Here is a 19,466-nt window from a genome sequence, read left to right as displayed (position 1 = left end):
TAAACACACCATAAATACAGCAAAAAAGATTCATGGACTCTGATAATATTAAATTAGAGTAGTATTGCTGGACGTAAAGAAAGATTATCTCATCATTGTTTGAAGCATGATTTGCGTTAAATTACTCTTAATAATAATAAGTCTCTTGATACCAATGAGTCGTTTCTATCATAATGATGTTAAATCCAGTCTGAGATTAAATTATGATTTCATTTTTGACACTTTCATGTCTATACACACGTTCACGCTGCTCTGTAGAAATAAAGTAGAAATAAAATTCATGTTTTTTTATTTTACTGAATATTTTATTACTTTCCTGAAGGTGACTGGCCTGTACGCTACCTTAAAAAATGTGGATTCCGGACACAAAGTGGAGAATGCTGCAAAGAAAGGTACTGGTTTATTTATTTTCCTGAAAACCATGTACTTTTGCAAAACATAGCCCATGAAATTGAAAAGCCAGTTTGTTAAATACTTTAAACATTCATCCTTCCTTTTTAGTTTGTAGAGTGGAAAATTAGCATTTGATGCACCAATTTCTGTCAAATGTTTCATGCTGCGTAACGAGTAGCAAAGCTGTTGTGGATGTGTTCGGGAAGCGTCTGGCGTTTTGATGCGCCCATGTGTGTTGGAAAGGGCATCATTGTTGTAGCTATGGGCTTTAGGCATCTTTCATGTCCATATGTCTAACACATGGCACATTGGAAATCATCTCACTGAATGCCTGCCAATCGTCCATTGTGTTCCTCTCCAAACGGCACGCTGTCCACGTACACAGATACAACAACGAACCAGCGTTCGGAACTGAAAATAAGATCGCTCTTTTGTTTTTGAATGTGGAACAAACAAAATCTCCTGCCAAGACTGCATTTGCACAAGTTTCCCCACTTCAAGGCCATCGCGGCGCTTAGCTGTCACAAAACAACAAAACACGCCGGGTTTTATTTTACAGCTACATCTGAAAGCTAAGCACACTTATCGGAACATCTGGGTGTTTTAAATGTGACAAAGACTGTTAGTTTGTTTATAGAGGCTGCTTACAATGGCTTTCCTACACAGGCAGGCTGGAAGCTTAATCATACAAATCACATCGCTGTCACGGGATTATAATGGACACTTAGCATCTCTGTAACAGCTTTGGGTTTCAAAAGCATCTTCGGAGCCAATACACCCAAGTGTGCCGCAGGAATACGCAGCTAAATAAATGCAGTGGAAAGGGACTTTGTTATTATTTAAGATCCACCTTACCCAGAAAATAGATGTCCATTCTGTTTGCATTTTAAGAGGACGTGTTCTAGCAGTCATTTGGTTTGGCTCACTTAAAAAGTGCGTCCTCTGCATTAGAGAAGTTCTATGTGTAGTCACGTTAAATTCTCTTATCTGCAGCCCCTTGTTGTTCCATTTTTCTTGCCTGTTTACCAAAGCAGTAAGAATTCTCTCCATTTTCACAGTGCAGACCTTTAATGCTCTTCCTTTCATACAGAGACCAAGGCATGCTCTACAAATTAAATTTCATTCATAAACGCCTCAAGCTTTTCTGCACGTTTTCTTATTAATCCTATATTTGCCAGCCACGCGTTTCACTCACAAACAGTTGCTTAGTCCAGAGCGACACAGCTCAATTGATTTAACTTAAAAGTTACTAGTGGTGGAAATGATTAAATGGATCTGTATTTTTTCAAGAGCCCCGAATCCTCACCCTGCCGGTTAATAAATGGGACTGCAGTGTATGACGCAGAATTTCCTATGTGGGCCTCTTTCTTTCTTGCTTGCAATGCACCAAGAAAAGACGATTTTTCACTGAATTCCATGAATTGCCTCTGTTAAAACATTATTATTATTATTAATGTGGTGGATCTGGGAAACTTTATGCTATGATCTCAACATAATCTTTGAAACATTCTTCTAAGTTTTCTTTGAAATGCTAAATCTATGTTTTCAAATAGAGTGTTTATCGGGTTCATTTCCTAGACAAAGAGGTGCAGGTGACTTGTGGTACATGAAATAATTTAGCCCTCGCACTTTGTTCTGTATTATTAAGGATCCACCGCTGGGAGCTTCTACTGTAGATCAGCCCGGTTGTTCCTGTACAGTGTATAGTTAAATCCGTGAGATTTTCCTACCTCTACTGTAGCAGGAAGCATATTTACATATTGGTCCCCCATTGACTTTGGTGGCCTTCTGCTCACTTACCTTGCACGTAGCTGGCTCTCCATTACATATATGCAAGTTAAACTGAGATGTGCAGTTCTTCCTACCTCATCCAACATGTATCAATCATTTTCTTTTGTCTTTTAGAAGATGCTAAAAATAAAAAGGGATGCGGCCCAACCCAAAAGGCAATTCAGGAGGCTCGAGAGAAGGAGCTTCTACAAGAAGGAGTAGCTCCTTATAACCCAGACAAGGATCCAAACAAACAGGTCGGAAAGAGACATCCAAAGGTAAGAAGCTCAGAAGTAGTAATCTTATCTTAAATATCCATTAAATGCATTGAGTGCAAAGTGATAAGCTTAAGAGAACTACTCATCCTATTTGGTTCTCTTAGCATCAACCCTACCAGTACTGAATACGTGTTAATATGATAGAGAACACATTAAACTTTACACATAATAAATTCTAAATGGAAGGTTACCTAAAGTAAGATGAGCGGTTCATCACATCTGAACAGCTCTGTTTATAGGTATTAATCTGTTTGGTTAGAGTGTGATTACTCTGTGAGCTAACCCTGGTTACCTGACCAAAGTCATTCACCTACATAAATACCTACTATGTACAATCGTTCTGTTTGCCATGTAAGCACAATCTGGAGCCACATTGTGAATCCCATAAAAATTCCAGCTGTGTAAATTTTTAAAACTTTAAACAGTTTAACGTGTAGGGGTAAAATTCTGTAGGATTAGTTGAATAGTTTACGATGAGTAGAGAAGGTGTTCAATCTGAGACATTGGTGAAGGTTATATGTCAGGTACTTTACAAACACTTGCCGCAGTGCTAACTAGGTGAGGAAAGAATTTAACCCCTTAACGTCCATTGCCGGGTCAGGCACGTCATGCAAAACGGTCACTAAACGACCTATGACGTGCCTGACACGTAATGAGACTTAAACAAGCTTAGAAAGTGATCAACGATCACTTTCTAAGCTTAAACGGTGTTGCTGTAATGCCTCGATGTCGAGGCATTCAGCAACACCGAGATCGGCATGATGGGCCATGTCTGGCCCCTCCCCGGGGCGTCAACATCCGCCATACATTGTATGGCGGCAGACGCCCGTTTTAAAAGCGTTTAGGAGGCGATCAACGATCACCTCCTAAACTTCAATGGTGTCGCTGGAATGCCTCGATCAGGAGGCATCCAGCGACACAAAATACTTACCCAGGGCGGGCTGTGACCGCTCCGGAGAGCGGTCACAGCCGCAGCTGCACACAGTCTTCACCATCCGCAAGATGGCGGCGGCCCGGGAAAAAAAATAATAAAGTTGAAAAAGTTCGCTAGACGGTCTCCAAACCCTCTAGAGAACTCTGGCTCCACTTGCAGGTTGAATACAGGTACTGCATTCAACCATACAAGTCAATGGAGCCCAGCTTTCTAATCACTATGTGATTAGTAAAATATTTAAAAAAAATAAAATAAAATAAAAAAAAAGGAAAAAAGGAAAAAGCTTTAAAAAAACATGGTAACATTTTAAAATTATTATGCTTTAGAGGAACTATCCAGTTCCAGCAAAATGTAAAAAAAAAAAGTCCAAAAAGAGTAAAATAAATAAAATAAAAAAAGAAAGTTTATTATTATGAGCAAGTGCTAAAATTAGCGCTGTATCTTCCCAAAAATCCTGACATGGAAAAATTTAAATAAAAGCATTTCAAATACCCAAGGGGTGTCTAATTTAAAAAAATGAATGGTTTGATGGGGTAAATTGGAGTGGCCGGGCTCAAAGATAGGGCATAGGCACAGGCATATATTCATGTTGTTTGATAGTGACGTATACCTGGAGCTATACATTTATACCCAAAGTACAATTTGTGTGGAAAAAATAAAAATAAATACTACCACAAAGTGTGGCAAAGGCTGGTGGTAGAATCTGATGCATGGAAAGGGTTAAATACTACCATTTTAAGTACCTTGGGGTGTCTAGTTTTCAAAAATATATGGTTTTATGAGGTGAATTGTAGTGGCCAGGCTCAAAGATAGGGCATAGGCACAGACTGAGCAAAATAGGGGAAAAAAAGCGCACTTTCCAAATGTGGCCTTTTAACCTCAAACAGCAGTCAAACCCATGCATAGGTGGTATCATTGTACTCGAGAGATGTTGTTGAACACATATTAGGGTGTTGTTTGATAGTGATGTATACCTGGAGCTATAAATGTATACCCAAAGAACAATTTGTGTAAAAAAAAATACCAAAAAAATACTAACACAAAGTGTGGCAAAGGCTGGTGGTAGAATCTCATGCATGGAAAGGGTTAAAATACTAGCATTTGAAATACCTTGGGGTGTCTAGTTTTCAAAAATATATGGTTTGATGGGGTAAATTGAATTAGCCGGCTTCAAAGATGGTCCTATTAGGACATGGGGGCAGAATGACCAGATGTAAAAGTTCCAAGTTAAAAAATGTGCACTTCCTAAATGTGGCGTTTTACCTCCCAAACAACCCGACAAACCCATGCATGGGGGGTATGACTGTACTCGGGAGATGTTGCTGAACACATATTGGGGTGTTGTTTGAAAGTGATGTATACCAGGAGCTGTAAATCCATACCTGAAGAGCAATTTTAGCGATAAAAAACACAAAATAAATTACTACCACAAAGTTTAACAAAGACTGGTGGTAGAATTAGTGCATGGAAAGAGTTCAAATTCTAGCATTTGAAATACCCTGGGGTGTCTAGTTTTCAAAAATATATGATTTGATGGGGTAAATGGCATTGGCCGGCTTCAAAGATACCCGAAATGGCACATGGGGGGAAGAATTACCAGATTTGGAAAAAATGGTTTTGAAATAGCAAAACGCTACCTGCATTTATTGCTCCATAACGTGCAGAAAAAAGCAAAAAAACATAAAAACATTGGGTATTTCTAAACTCAGGACAAATAGTAGAATATACTTAGTAGGTTTTTTCATTAGCTTTTTTGGATGAGTAAAATATTTTTGGGGTAAAAGTCAGAAAATGTGTTTTTTTTTAACATTTTTCATCATATTTTATTATTTTTTTTATGGGAAATTAGATAATATGATTAAAACAATGGTATCTGAAGAAAGCCCTTCTTGTCCTGAAAAAAAACAACATATAATTTGTGTGGGTTCACTAAATGAGTGAAGAGAAAATTACATCTAAACACGAACACCGCAAAAGTGTTAAAACAGCCTCGGTCCCAATGGTACAAAAGTTAAAACACAGCCTGGTCCTTAAGTGGTTAATAAGACAGTTCTAAGAATTTAATAAGATTGTATCATTATTCCATACAGACTTTTCCCCATCGCTCCATCCACTGATTGCTTTTCTTTGCGTTTGTAGCGTGTCCTCATATCTGATGTTGGCGGTATTTTTCCTTGTGGCAGAGGAGCAAACTGAATGACCTTGAATGACTGAGTGATGGACATCACAATGTGAAAAGCTAGACTGAGCTCTTTGTAGATTTATTTATTTGTGGCCACTGCTATGATGATGGATGAAGCCGAAGCATTTCCTTGCTTCTTTGATCCTGTTGTTTCTGCCTCATGGAAACTCCCGTCCTCTTGATGTTTCTGGAAGGCTGAACATTTCCTGTTAATACTTTTACCAATAAATGTTAAAGTAGGTTTAGTCATAATGTTATATTTCAAAACAAGTTTGAACTTTTGCTGCCTTTGAATGCCTGTAATTCATGATGTTCTCCTAATAGTGATACTGATTGTCTATTCGGTGTATTTATTTAGGTATACATTTCAGCTAGAATGGTTATTGCTCTCAATTTTGCATAGTTGACAAAAATTAGGATTTTATGTGATGTTAAGGTATATCTAATATATCTGGAGACGGACCAAATGTGGAATGTCACAATCTAGGTCACAGCCTTCGATTTGGATGCATCCTGACGTCACAAAAAATAGGTTAAGGTGTATGGAATCATTAAAGAGGTGGTAAGCGATTGAGGGATGATCATGTTTTTCCTCGCATACATACCTCACCATTAACAGACAATCGGTTTCTGAATTCTCCATTGTTTACAGGTCAATGTCCTGAGTATAATGCCATATTTACTACGTCAATGAGTTGTTGTTTTTTGTTTGAAATTTAGTAATTTGATATGGAGTAAAGCCTGGTAAATTGGAGTCTTTCTCTTTGGTACCCCTTAGTGGTGTCTTTTAATGACTACAGTGTTCCCCCAGCATTGAACTGTCCCAAGTATTACGGTTAGCTGTACATTCAGATAGTAAACCTTGGTGGAGTTCTTTCTCCGTCTGTCCAGCCATTGGTTGGAGATGGTCTCACATCTGATGTGACATATTGCACACAAGATGGTCTACCTTGAAAACACCGGACAAGCCAAAGAGAAGAGTTGACTTGTTACCAACTCATATAAACTAGATCTAAAATTGATATGTATTGTAGCTGACAAAAAACTTTGTGACCAATAGCTGAGACATCAGGTTTTCGTCAAGGGCAGTCGAACTCTTCATTTTCTGGTACTATGCAATAGCTGGCATTTCATTAAGAGTGCAGCTCGCTATTGATAGAGCGCCCTGCCATGAGATTTTAAGAGCCTCTGGAAGTTCTCTCACTGGCAATTATTTTTTCCTTTTTCTATCCCCTTCTTCTTATTGAAATATCTAATAAAGCCACAAAGTGACTGCTAATGATTTTTTTTTACATTTACGTAACATGTCTTCTTAATAGAAGTCAATGCTGTGAGATTCTATTTTTCCACCGAACATTCATTCATTCATTCATATCCTGGCCTGATAATGGAATTTCTTTTTGATATTTGATGTTTTACTATTTTATTGCATTTTCTTTATTATAGTCACTTTATTTAGAAAATTGGATACTTCCAGTTCAAGGTCCTTTTATTTTATTTTTTACTTTTACTGAAATAAACGAACATCTTAATGTCTGGAAATTGCTTTCTGGTTCTGCTGAAGAATGATTGCTTGGTCACAGAGAATTGTTGTTTATGGGCCATAATTTCCAATATAGTATTATTACCATTTTAATTTCAGATGCATGTCTCTGTAACATTAGATTCATTAAGGGACAGTATTAAACATGTGTAGATACAGAAATGTCTTTCTGTAATCAAATGGACAGCCAGCTAAATAAAATAGATTGTGTTTGGAATACTCTATGGATGATATAAAAGGTCTTACAAATTATTTTTTGACTAAATGAATCTACATCCTCTTTCTATGAGAGTACTAAGGGAGACTATTTGAAGGGATAATTACAAATAAATCAATAATTAATGATTTAGAAATGTGCTAATAGGCTCATTACAGTGATTCACTGTCACTCCCAAGCAGCACTGGCTTCTAAATGTAATTGGAGTGATTATGGTCTGTTCGCAGATACTTACAAACAGTTGAGAATTATAACGCTTAAATTAGGTTATAGAGAATTTTTTTTAATTACTGTAATCTAGATTTTTCTCTTTTAGCGGCCTGTCACGAGTCAGATCTTTTATTTCTGTGTTGTAAATAGGTAGAAAGTAAGGAAATAGCTACACTATCAAGATGATTTCTTCAAGCGTCTCTCTTAAAGGGCCTTGTGAGCAGCTCTTTTTAAACATGATGAGTGATAGAGACGTAAAAGCCAGATTGTTGCTGCTCGCGCAGTTTTAAACTGTGAGTATGGGTTGAAAATACATGTCATCCATGAACTGAAAAGTAGAAGCCCCTGATCTTGTGTAGCAGCCCAGTTCCTGACTCTTGTTGGGGTGTATGCAATAATCAAATATCTGCTGAAGGTTTGCATAGCAATGAGCAAAATCTGGTGTGGCCCACTTTAGCTATGATTGTGTTAATGCATGGATCCAGATTGTGGGAACACCTACATACTGTTATAAATGTTAAACAAGTATCATCAGAAAACACCCAAAAATACTCCTTGTGAGAGCAGGAAACCTCTAAACTTTAGAGCCCATTGAAGATGTGAATCATGACTAGTGTCAATTTTGGTTATATGCTGATACAGAAAGGTTGGACCTCAAATTCCTTACACTAATGTGCTGAATGCAAATCAACAGACAGAGGACCATATGTGTGCAAGATCTTCTGTATTCATTCATAAGTGGCAGTGGAATGTGTCGGGGAGAAAGAAGCGAGCTCTTAACAAAATGAAAACGTTACATGATGAATCTTGGGCACCTTTCTTCCAGTGTCTTTGAGCATCCCCCTATTCCTCTTCTTCGCCATGGTATCCCGAGTTAAGCAGGGTGCGGGGTTGTATAGCTAGAGGCATTAGTAGGAGTTCAGAGAAGGGATACTATAATGCTGAATTCTGAGAGGGAATATGATATGAGAAACATTAAATTCCAAAAAACGACTTAAAAAAAGTATAGGAGGGAGGTTTGAGCAAGAGGCCATAATCTAAAACTAGAGGACCAGAGGCTTAGATGTATTACGAAAGAAAGGTGGATGAGTACGTAACACTATCATGGAGCACAACTAAGTTTGAGGGAATGGCTGGTATGCATGGCAGTTTTAGTGTGAATTAAGTTTTATAAGAGCAATTTTGGAATATATATGGATAAAAAATGGGGCCAGAATCAGAGTTGACTCAGTTATATATAGTTTGCCAAATTTGTATTGTTACACCCGTGTATCATATAACTTTTAATGTCTGTAACTAAGATATATAGAACGCCATTGTATTATGAGTGATTCTGTAAAAACCCTTTGTCTGCAGCCTTGTGTCATTGGATTCTCATAACATTTAGCACATGCATTTCTATATCGGCTTGATGTTAAAGGCATACCTCAGGATATTAAAAATACCAACTTTACAGTATAACCATGAAATTTATCATTGGGATTACAACCTCCTTCCCCTAAAACGAAGGAAACCGACAAAGGAAAAATGTAAGCAAGACACCAGCTAGGTCAATACTTCTTGCGTTGTGTCTCATAAGGAATCCAATAAACGAGAATGGAAACATAATTTGGTGTCTTGCACGTGGTTGTTAAAGATCACTACAGGATTAATTACCCAATTATCAAGCGGGTTTACAAATCTTGGAGCTGAGCGTATTAGGTTTTGTAACAGTTATGAATAGATGGTAATCTTTTTAAGATAATCAATACGCAATTCTGTCAAAGTCAACTTTGGCAATATATAAGTCCAAGCATGTCCGTACATCTGCTGGAAACGAACTTAGACTACCCTCTGCATACAAACAGTAAATACTTTTGTAGAAATTCAGTTGTATTTCCCATTTTGTGTGAAATGATTCGGAAAAGAACTTGATGCATAAAACAAAATCTATTTGTATTGCAACTAATTATATGTATCAAACGATATAATTATGTTCTGAAAATTCATTTATGTGTCAGATATTGGGCGGAAAGTGAAAATATGATTGGCTACCAAGCCATCCCTAATGGAAACTCTTAATTCAGTGACATATAACTTAGTCTTGAAGCAGCTTGGTGGCATCTTTTTATGAAAAGATGAAATTGCCGTTGGCTTATGCCTGGCTGGGTATGTGCAGGGTTCTCACGTCAGCTTTCTACAGGGTGTAGGAGTTCTGTAGAATCCACAGACTCGTCTACCCAGCATTTGTGATGGTGTGAAATTTATGTGTAAAAATTTATCCATTTAAGTCACACTCTTCAGCATCCCGACTTGCTGTATTTTAGCAGTCACAGCGCCCGGATGTTATTTTGGGTGAAGTAACAGATTTGAATTGCAAACCATACATTTTACGGTAAGTGAGGCTCAAGATAAGTCGCTGAATCGAACCCTGCGTTTTAATTTACCCAAATGCAAACCATACCTATCACAGTTCTACATCCTCAAACACCTATGCATACATATTGAAACGCACCTTATGTGTATACACTGGACAACGGTATCCTAATGTTATTTTCATAAATATTCTTCACCATTGAGTTGTCTCTGCCCTCCCAGTAAGTTGCTGACTATTGTTGATTGGATAAAGCAGTCATAGTAATGATGGAGGGGGAAATGGACAGGGAGTAGAGCGATGTTCCAAGACACACATACTTAAAAAAGCGTAAAAAAGCTAAAGAAAACATTAGAAAGGAATTTACTTAGATTGTTATCTTTACTAGTCATATGTGTTAACAATATATATATCTTCTGGAGGTCCAAACCTATCCTCCCACTGTACCTCTAATGCAAAGGTCTTACAAACCACATTTATTCTTGTTAGATATTTTGAAATCCTGTGAATTTCTTTATGTGTTTATTTTGTGGTCTTCTCCGTGACCACCTGAAGACTTCCTTTAACTAATCTTGGCCCAGTTTAACTTCCTGCAATGTGTCCCACAATGACATGCTATTTATGGTAAAACAAAAACCTGAAAACCACCAAGCCCAATAAACTATTACTATTATTACTATTATGACAAAATGTAGCTGGGTAACAATTAAAATGCAACCCCCCCCCCACATTTATAAGAATGACTTCTTAAAAGCCGATAAAATCGTACGGGTATCCTTTGATCACAGCTCCCTCCTTGTAGTTTGTTTTTGTTTCAGTCAGAAGGACTTTGCTTAACAAGCCCATGGAGGATCCCAGGCATGCTTTTCACGTGGTTCTCAGAGTAGGCATGTTTCCCATTGTCAGTTCAGATAAGGTTAAGTTTACCAACCTAGCCTGGTATCATCACGGGTTATCAATAGTAAACGATAATATTGACAAAGCATGACCAGGCTGGCTGAAGTTCCAACATGTTTCCCAGCTGGGACAGGCTTTCAGTGGACCTTACTTTAATTCTCCCTGGGTCCAGGGTTATGGGAAACTTTTGCAAGTTCTGCAAATGAATTGGGCTTAATTTGCCCTGAATAGTGTTTGATCAATACCCCCAAATGATTATTCCTGATATTGATGCATTGGTCCAGCCTCTGTGCCAGAATGTTTGTCTTGAAGGCCCATGACCATGCTGCTTCCTGTTGGTTGTGTTTATCTTTTCCAGCTAAATAGGCTATACCCCTTGCTTTTATATTATTGATTTTTATTTTCGTATTTTGACGGATACACTTGAAATCTCTTTGATCCACTTGCTTCCTCTTTGTGTAAACCACACACTTATCTGCTAGCACAGAATGAAATAAGCTCCTACACGAACATGTTAATGCTTCCTTACCGCTCACTTTCAGTAAGACCACAGCACCTGCTTTGGGTATTCACAAAATATATCAATGCAGAGTGTGCCAGGTGCAATCCATTTAGAGCGTGGACAATTTATTTCTTACAAAAAGTAGCAATATAAGTGTGATTCTATCAGAGCTTATTGAAAATAACACACTTCAGCGTAATTTTCTTGGGAAGAAAAGAAGGAGTGGAAGCTGTAAAGACGTGTCATTATGATTGATGGGGGATACCAAGTACGAAATTTTACTGAGCAGGCATGTTTCTTCGCCAGCTCACACAGTACCTTTTTAGTGGAACATAGATTCAAAAAGGAAATCACTTTGAAATTTTAAATGTCATTTTTTAGATTTATTTTTGTTGCACCCCTCAAATTAATACACGGTTGCTTGCGTATAGGGGCTCACAGAAAGAATTATTTAACTCATTCAGGACAGCATGATCAGACTAGTCAAGCTGGCGCTTATGCTATATAAAACAATACATAATGATAATTTAACACAAAGTGACAAGTACATTTGTCGCAAGGGAAAGCGAGCACTGTCAGAGATGCCTGACGGAGATGAGTTGATACTGACCAGCGGCCAATCCTTTCTATTCCACACTTAGGATAGTTCCTAAAGCCAATCACATGCAGGGCCACTGGAAAACTAATAAAAGGTAATCATTTCATTGATCTCCGGCAGCTGATCATATACTATATGGACAGAAGTATTGGGACTCCATACCATTATGCTAACAGTGACTGATATGAGTCATCCAACCATGTGTTTATGGACCTTGCTTTGTGCACTAGGGCACAATCATGCTGGAATAGAAAAAGGCCTTCCCCAAACCGTTCCTACAAACGGCATTGTCCAAAATGTCTTGGTGTGTCCCCTTCAGCATATCAAGACATTTCGGACAATGCTATGCTTCCAACATTGTGGGAACCGTTTGGGGAAGGCCCTTTTCTATTCTATCATGACTGTGCCCCAGTGCAAAAAGCAAGGTCCATAAAGACATGGTTGGATGAGTCATATAAGTCACTGTTGGCATAATGGTAAAGTGTCACAATACGTTTTAAGGTAGGCCACCTGGAGCTCTCCCTCTTCTAAAGGAGTAGCTTCTTGAGTGAGTTGAGTCTGTAGAGGTGGGGCTGCTGTGTATGGTGTTAACCCCAGACAATCTTAAGTAGGCAGGGGTAGAAAGAGGAAAGTGACCCAGAGAGTTACCAGGTATGCACATTGTACAATGGGTAGGCAGGACATAACAAGTAATATATAACATCATTTGACAAAACAACAGATGAGGAAGGCCCTGCTCAAAGGAGCTTACAATCTATTCTGTAAACACCATTGAATGGGTTTGTTTTGTGTACTCGACTGTAAAATGTAGAATTTTGGAGAAGTGTTGTGCTTAATATATAAAAGTGGTATGTTTTATAGGTATACCTGCAGAGCCATAAATAGCACACGTATTTGTAGGTAAAAGCAGGACGAAGATGGTGTGAACAGATGTTACTCTGAATTTATTGTCAAGCTGTAGGCTTAGTCTCTGATCAGGGCAGTTTTGTAATCACAGAAGCGTCTGGATTAAAAGCATTTTCACAATGGCTGTTTTTTTTTAATTAATCCGACTTTTACTGTCTATTGCATATTATCTTTATGTTTATTTTTTATAAAAAGGAAAGAAAAAGGAGAAAAATCTGTCAAGCCATAAAACCAAATTACAAAGATTTATCCAACCCCAACTTGTGCCGGGGATTTTATAGATTTTATTAGCAAGCTAAGCAAGATCTAGTATCTAATAAAAGGTTTTCTGAGCTCTCCTGTTATTGCATTAAACACCTCCCTCCCCCTCAGATTTGGGATATTTATAACATTAATAGAAGCTTTAGGAAACAAAATAGCATGCCCCATGAAGTAAAGAATCTCTTTACTGCTTAATGCCGTTAAACAGATTCATTTTGCTTGGTGCACAGTAAGGACACATCTGCCGATGTCCCTCCTTGTTCCAAGCACAGCATTTTAACTTCTATTAGTTTTAGAAATCTTATATGAATAAACAGTCATAAAATGCGGTGTCCTAAATAGTTGACAGATTGCGTGTAATTTGCAGATCAGTTATAGTCTCACCACTATTTTACCCTTTAAGAGCTTTAGGATGCTTCCCTTGGCCCTCAAAGGAATTTGTCTGTACAAGACTTAATTTTTGTCCACAAGCAACCCAACTTAATATCAACTCAATTAAGCACATAGCACATGGCCATTTATTAATCCAGTATGGTTTGACCTGTATTGGAGATATTTTCTGCGCGTGTTTTGTAATTTTTTTTGATACACCCTCTCCAAGGGTATTGGAGGCACGTTATATGGGCCTTCCAACGTATCTGAACTTAACTGCAACTTGTAAGAACTCAAATCAACTCAAAAGCTACTCAAATGCTTATGAACGTTGAAGTTGCTTGTTGTCTCTGTACAAGCCAGGATGATCAATAAAGCCAAAATGATACAATCAAAGCAAGTTATTGCAGTGTTGTAACTTACTAATGGCAAAAATGAAATATGTGCACATCTATCGGATTGTCACAGAAAAGCTTTCCTCACACTTATCTCACAGCTTATGAAAATTATACTTGAACATTTCCGATATCTTATAGACAAAAACATCTACTTGACAATAGATGGTTCTCATACCGTGAGAAAGAGTAGACTTTATGTAGTTGATGTGTATACTATGTTATTTCACTTCAAGTAGTGGTTATAACCTCAAAGGTTTTGGGGGATGACACACAGTGATGTGTATCAGGGGGGTAGACAATGTATCCCTGTACTACATAAAGGCCTGGATACAATGAAAAGCTTGAGATAAGCTTACTGAGAATAGTCAGCTGCTTAACAGCCTGTCCTATAGTGTATCCCCGCTTAGGAACATCTCAGATGCAAAATCTCCATTGACAGATCATGATCCTGTCACGAGGCTAGTCCAGAACCAAATTGTGAGGCCAATTCCCCCTGCACAAGGGAACAAACAACCTGAGACGTACCCCACTGAGGAGGCCAATGAAAGCCGAAACGTACATCTGAGGTTTGTTGGTTCCTTCATGCAGGGGAACTTTGCCTCAAGTTTCAGTTTTGGACTCCCCTTATGAACAGGATCACTTATGTCGGTGGAGAGAGATTGTTCCTTTGTAATGGCACAGGAGAGCCAAAACTTTGAGATGCTCACAAGGGGGACTTGACATGCACGGGCTATCCTGAATCTAAGCCGTGACCGATGACTGATTCAATCTTCACATTAGGAAAAATGGTAAACAAAGTAATAAACTAAAACAAAAGAAAGTTGTGCTGGAAAATATGAGCCATTCCAACACCATAGTACATGCAATAATGTTTCAGATTCATACCAGCTAATTTTCCCTGTCTCAAATACTATTTATTTGACATTCACTGTGTTCAGAAGATATTAAAGGGATCCCCAAATGAACTACCGTGGATATGACATGTTTGTTATAATTTGTCCCTGAAACAATATAATGCCAGTATTCAAAGTCACACGGAACATGTCAGAATCAAGTCTGTGCCACTTATTGACACCGATAAGAGCGTACGTTCTTGTTAAATAAATATGGGATGTATAAATGCATCAATACCTTATTATTGCCCTGATATGTTATGTTTTTGGCAGCATATACATATCTGTGTTTATAAATATAGCAGCACGGCTTGTGTATTGCACGTGCACGGCATAATTAGATGGGAATGTGTTTGTCTGTTATTAACAGCAATGCCCTTTTTTTTAATAATAGCATTTGCATTGGAACTGAACTGCACATAATAAAACCACTTTGCTATACCGTGGACTACGATACATTGCTAAGTAGTGCAGGGATTCAGTTAGGCCCCTTAGCTTTTCCGTGGAGCCCCACTGGCAAATGCAAAATGTTTCAGCAGCAATCCATCTTCCCACAGTCATTGAGACCCAGCCGGATTTCACAGAGCCGATGCCAGAGACTGACCTTTCTAACTTTATATTATCATGTCAGTATTGTTCTTAGTACTAGCTCCACGCTAATGCAGTCTGTCACCACCATATACCCTCTTACACAGCCCAGAAAGACTGCATTGCACAAAAGAACACTTATTAAAGAGAAAGTCTAAATGTGATTAAAAAAATCCACATTTAAAAGAGCTTTTATGAATAGAATGTATGCTGCAGATGATATTTAGGATGTATTAAGTAAACAGATGAAAAACATTAAAATTAAAATATTATACCTTCCAAGGAGTCCACAGTAGTATTGAAAGTTTTTATTGGACCCAAATCCATCTGTCCCTCTTTCCTCGCCCAATGTTTTTTTGGATATATGCTGAAAATGTGTATAGCCGGGGAGGCTGCCCTGCCCTTAAATGTAACAGCGCTCCTAGTGACCATTGTTACATTGTGGCTGTCAGTGAGGAGCCAGCTATGCCGGATTCTGTTGTGTATTTCTATAGAGCCCAGTGAGGTGCATAACCAGCAACTGGCTTGACCTGTTAAAAAGGTAGACAGTCAAATCCTGACCACTTGGTCACCTTTAGGGTGTTTTAATGGAGTTCTTGTGCATTATCCTTTAGTAGCTGGGTTCAGGAACGTACCTTGCAATTCCACCAGTGGCAGTGGCAATAGCAGTGGCAGTGATGGTAGCAAAGAAGCACTCAGTCTGCCATAGGTAGTTGGTGGTGTAATTAAGTTAAAGTTTTTTTTTTTAAATAAAAATCCTTTAGGGTGTCTTGAAAAACAAGGATTTTAAATGTGTGAGTGCACCAAGCAGCATTCTGTCAACTTTTATTCAGGGGAATTATAGGCTGCTTCTTTTCTGTGCCAGTCATAGTGCTGTAGAACAGAGGCCACTTTTACTTAAAAGCTCTGAACAGTCATAATCCCAGACCAGTATTTACTGACTCACCGCTCAGTTCCATAAAAAAATCAAGACATATTTGTGCTTTTTATCTACGCTAAATAGTTATTACTTGATCAAAGAACCTGAGAAACCTTTTGATGCATATTAAAGTGGAGCTGTCACATAACCTATTCTAATTCTTACACCTACAGGCAACATATCACTTTCAAAAAATAATAATAATTTCCACTTTAGTATCTAACTTTTTAGATGGTGTACCTCACTTGACTTTGGTCAGGAAGGGAGGGAAGGGGCTGCAGGGCGTGCAGCACCAGAGGACAAAGATTAGGGACCTGGTGTCTATTCTGGCCCTACCACAGCCAGGGCCGGCCCGACAATGGAGCCGCCCTCTCTCCTCTGCGAGTCTCCCTGCTCGGTCTCAGTTCCGGCTTGTAATGTTGAGCGCCGGAAGATGATGTCATTTCCGGCGCTCAGCATTACAAGGCGGCACTGAGACCGAGCAGGGAGACTCGCCGCAGGACTGCTGAAAGGTAAGTACGGGGGGGGGGAGAGGAAGGGTAGATAATGGGGGGGCGGCAGGGAGAGGAAGGGTAGAAAATTGGGGGGGGGGGTCTGGCATTTTAAACTTCGCCCCAGGCGGCATTTTGTCTTGGGCCGGCCCTGACCACAGCCACAACTTTTCACCATTTTCACCAATGATAGGAAGTACCCAGAATTTGAAGGTTGCTTGTCTTATTCGCCTTGTAAAACGTGTCACTTACCTCTTAGCCCATCGTTCACTTCCAATGTTCCCCAGAAGTCTTATGTACCCCATCTTCATTTAGATTGTACGTTCTAGTAGGCAGAGCCTTGAATAATGTTTCTTGGTATCTCAACTTGTTTGCCAACCCCAGTTCAGTTGTACAGCATTGCACAATTTAATAGAGATACCAGCTATACTGTAGCTTCGAGAATTCATTGTTTCTATAAGTTAAGTTCGTACAGCTTTCATACTAAGAAAAAAGCATAAATATTAGTTGTTTTTCATCAAGCTTCTATGAAATCAGGCGGAAAATGTTTTAGATAATATCTGCAGGCTATAATATTATTTTCTTATTATAAATGAATAGCAATTCGCTAAATGTTTTTTTCTGTGCCAAACAAAAACTATAAATATTGGCCTACTTTTAATTAGGGGGCATATTGCAATCCTTTCTGTCTGCGGTAATTAAAACCTGCAGTAAATATTGCTGCCCACACAGTAATCTCCAGATGATAATTTCAACGCGCGTTGCTCAAATAAATAAGCATGTATGACAAGATGGCTGCTACCTACAATATATTATTGAAATTCATTATTCATGATATATAATTTTCCCCTGCTCAACATCTTAAGATAAAAATTAAGCCTTATTTACTCAAATCTCTGTGGACCATATATATTGCAATGTTTTTCCCTTCATTATATAGACATATAAATAGTTAATAAAACCGGATCAGGCATATTTTTTTTAATTATATATCATTAACGTACAGTAATGCTAAAGTTTACGTATTTTTTTGTCTATTTTTTCATGTTATGGAAATGATTCTAAAACCTGCTTGAACAAGGTACAAAAAAAAGCTTTTTAGCTTGTCATATAGTTTTAGATATTGTTATCCTTATTTGTGCCATTGCAAAGAAAACAAATCAATCAGCATATTGATTGACCCCAGCTGTAAGGGTCATACCCACATAAACTGTGAGGCAAATTTCTTCTGTGTGAGCAAATAATAATTATTTATAATATTATAAATATTATATATGTATAAAATCAATAAATCAGCCAGCCAGCCTGTTTTTGCTCCTTCTGGGTCCTGTGACTAAAATGTGGGTTACTGTGAAGCCTCGCTGATTGCTTCTGAGTAGTAGGAAGGAGAGGAAGTAAATGTGACCTTCTAGCCTCAACCCATTGGCGTTTATTAGAGACTTCAGGTTAGGTCCATCTTGAAGCTTGTCTTCTTCTGAACACTCACTGGTTGATTGGGCTGGTAAGCATACCAGAAGCACTTAGACCCTTCATTTGCACAAAATTTTGTTTTTCATCACTTTCCCAGTCTGTGCTGGCTTGTAATGGTTAAGTTTCATGATACAATACGTAGACTGTGGCTGTAATGGGACTTTTTTTACTTATACATGTGTGGTACTTGCTTGATTTTATTCACTGAAAATGCCACAGTGGAGCCTGAACAAGCAGCTTTTTGGTAGGGATTATAGTTAACATTTTGGCTCCCACATCCCCTTGAGGACTTCAGTCGCTCCCTTTCATTTAAGGGCCACTGTAGACATGAGATCCCCCAGTCTTCATCTTCTGAAGTCACATTCCCCATAGAGATATGTGACCCCCTTCTGCCCCTGTCTACCCAAAAGCTTGCAGGAAGGCTGGATCTTCCCCGCAAACCAAAGGACCACACAAGTAATCCGAGGTAGGAGGCATATAGGCATATAGAGCCATAGTTTCACATTTGGACAGCACTTTTTACTTTTAGGTAGGGCCCTTTTAGGAGGTCCACATCTGGACTCACCTGTCCACTTGGGGTGGGCCTTAAGAGATACCCGAAGCATGAAATACCATACAAATAAATGTTTCACATTAACTCATTATGCATTTCGGTTCTGATCTGCCCTTGTGGCAGGGTTAGACTGATATGTGGATGGAGATTTTCTTTCTCGGTAAAGACACAAGAGGTGCCTTGGTGAAGTAATCTTAAACTTTTTCTGTATGATATTTTGCCATTCGGGGATCTCTTGGGGGCCACACCCAAGTGGAAAAGGGGAGTCCAGACATGGACCTCCTTGCACTCTTGTGCCTAGAACGATACCAACCAGATCAGGCATGTGAAGGAGAAGAAAAATTCCCAACAACCCACAAATACAGTACATCTGGGGTTGATGGTTGCCTCATACAGAGTAATTTTGCCTCAAATGTTGGTTCTGGGCTGCCCTTGTGGCAGGGTCAGACTGATATATTGATGGAGATTTCTCTCGAGTTGCAGAAGAGAGCTAAAATGTGCACAATGCACTAATGCTATTTGTAGCAGGTGGGAAATGGGGGGTATGTGTAACAGTTTGAAATGAAAAGTAACATACTGTGTCTCTGCCTAGGATTCAGAGTACGTGTTGGATGTTTTACACTTTCATGAATTCACACATTCTCATATTAGTATTAGTGCATTTCATTTTTTTTGTCCTTGTTTTGTTCGCCATAATACTATTCACTCTTTGGCTTCCTGCTACAAGATTCATCAATG

The 19,466-nt window shown here is 38.6% G+C and overlaps 1 protein-coding gene across 1 annotated transcript in view; it reads left to right on the top strand.

Annotated features, from left to right (window-relative positions):
• LOC149282403 (sperm-associated antigen 16 protein-like) overlaps positions 1-19,466 on the top strand; it is a 294,140-nt gene that overhangs the window by 12,798 nt on the left and 261,876 nt on the right. Inside the window, exons 6-7 of the mRNA XM_089498276.1 lie at positions 323-398; positions 2,299-2,441. Coding sequence (XP_089354402.1) covers positions 323-398; positions 2,299-2,441 — 219 coding nt within the window. The remainder of the gene's footprint in view (positions 1-322; positions 399-2,298; positions 2,442-19,466) is intronic.

Source organism: Sceloporus occidentalis, unplaced genomic scaffold (genome assembly GCF_023333645.1).
Source record: "Sceloporus occidentalis isolate IW3139 unplaced genomic scaffold, rSceOcc1.0.p SCAF_117, whole genome shotgun sequence".
NCBI lineage: Eukaryota > Metazoa > Chordata > Lepidosauria > Squamata > Phrynosomatidae > Sceloporus > Sceloporus occidentalis.
The sequence above is the reverse complement of the archived record's forward strand: the minus strand, read 5'-3'. Positions and strand labels throughout refer to the sequence as shown.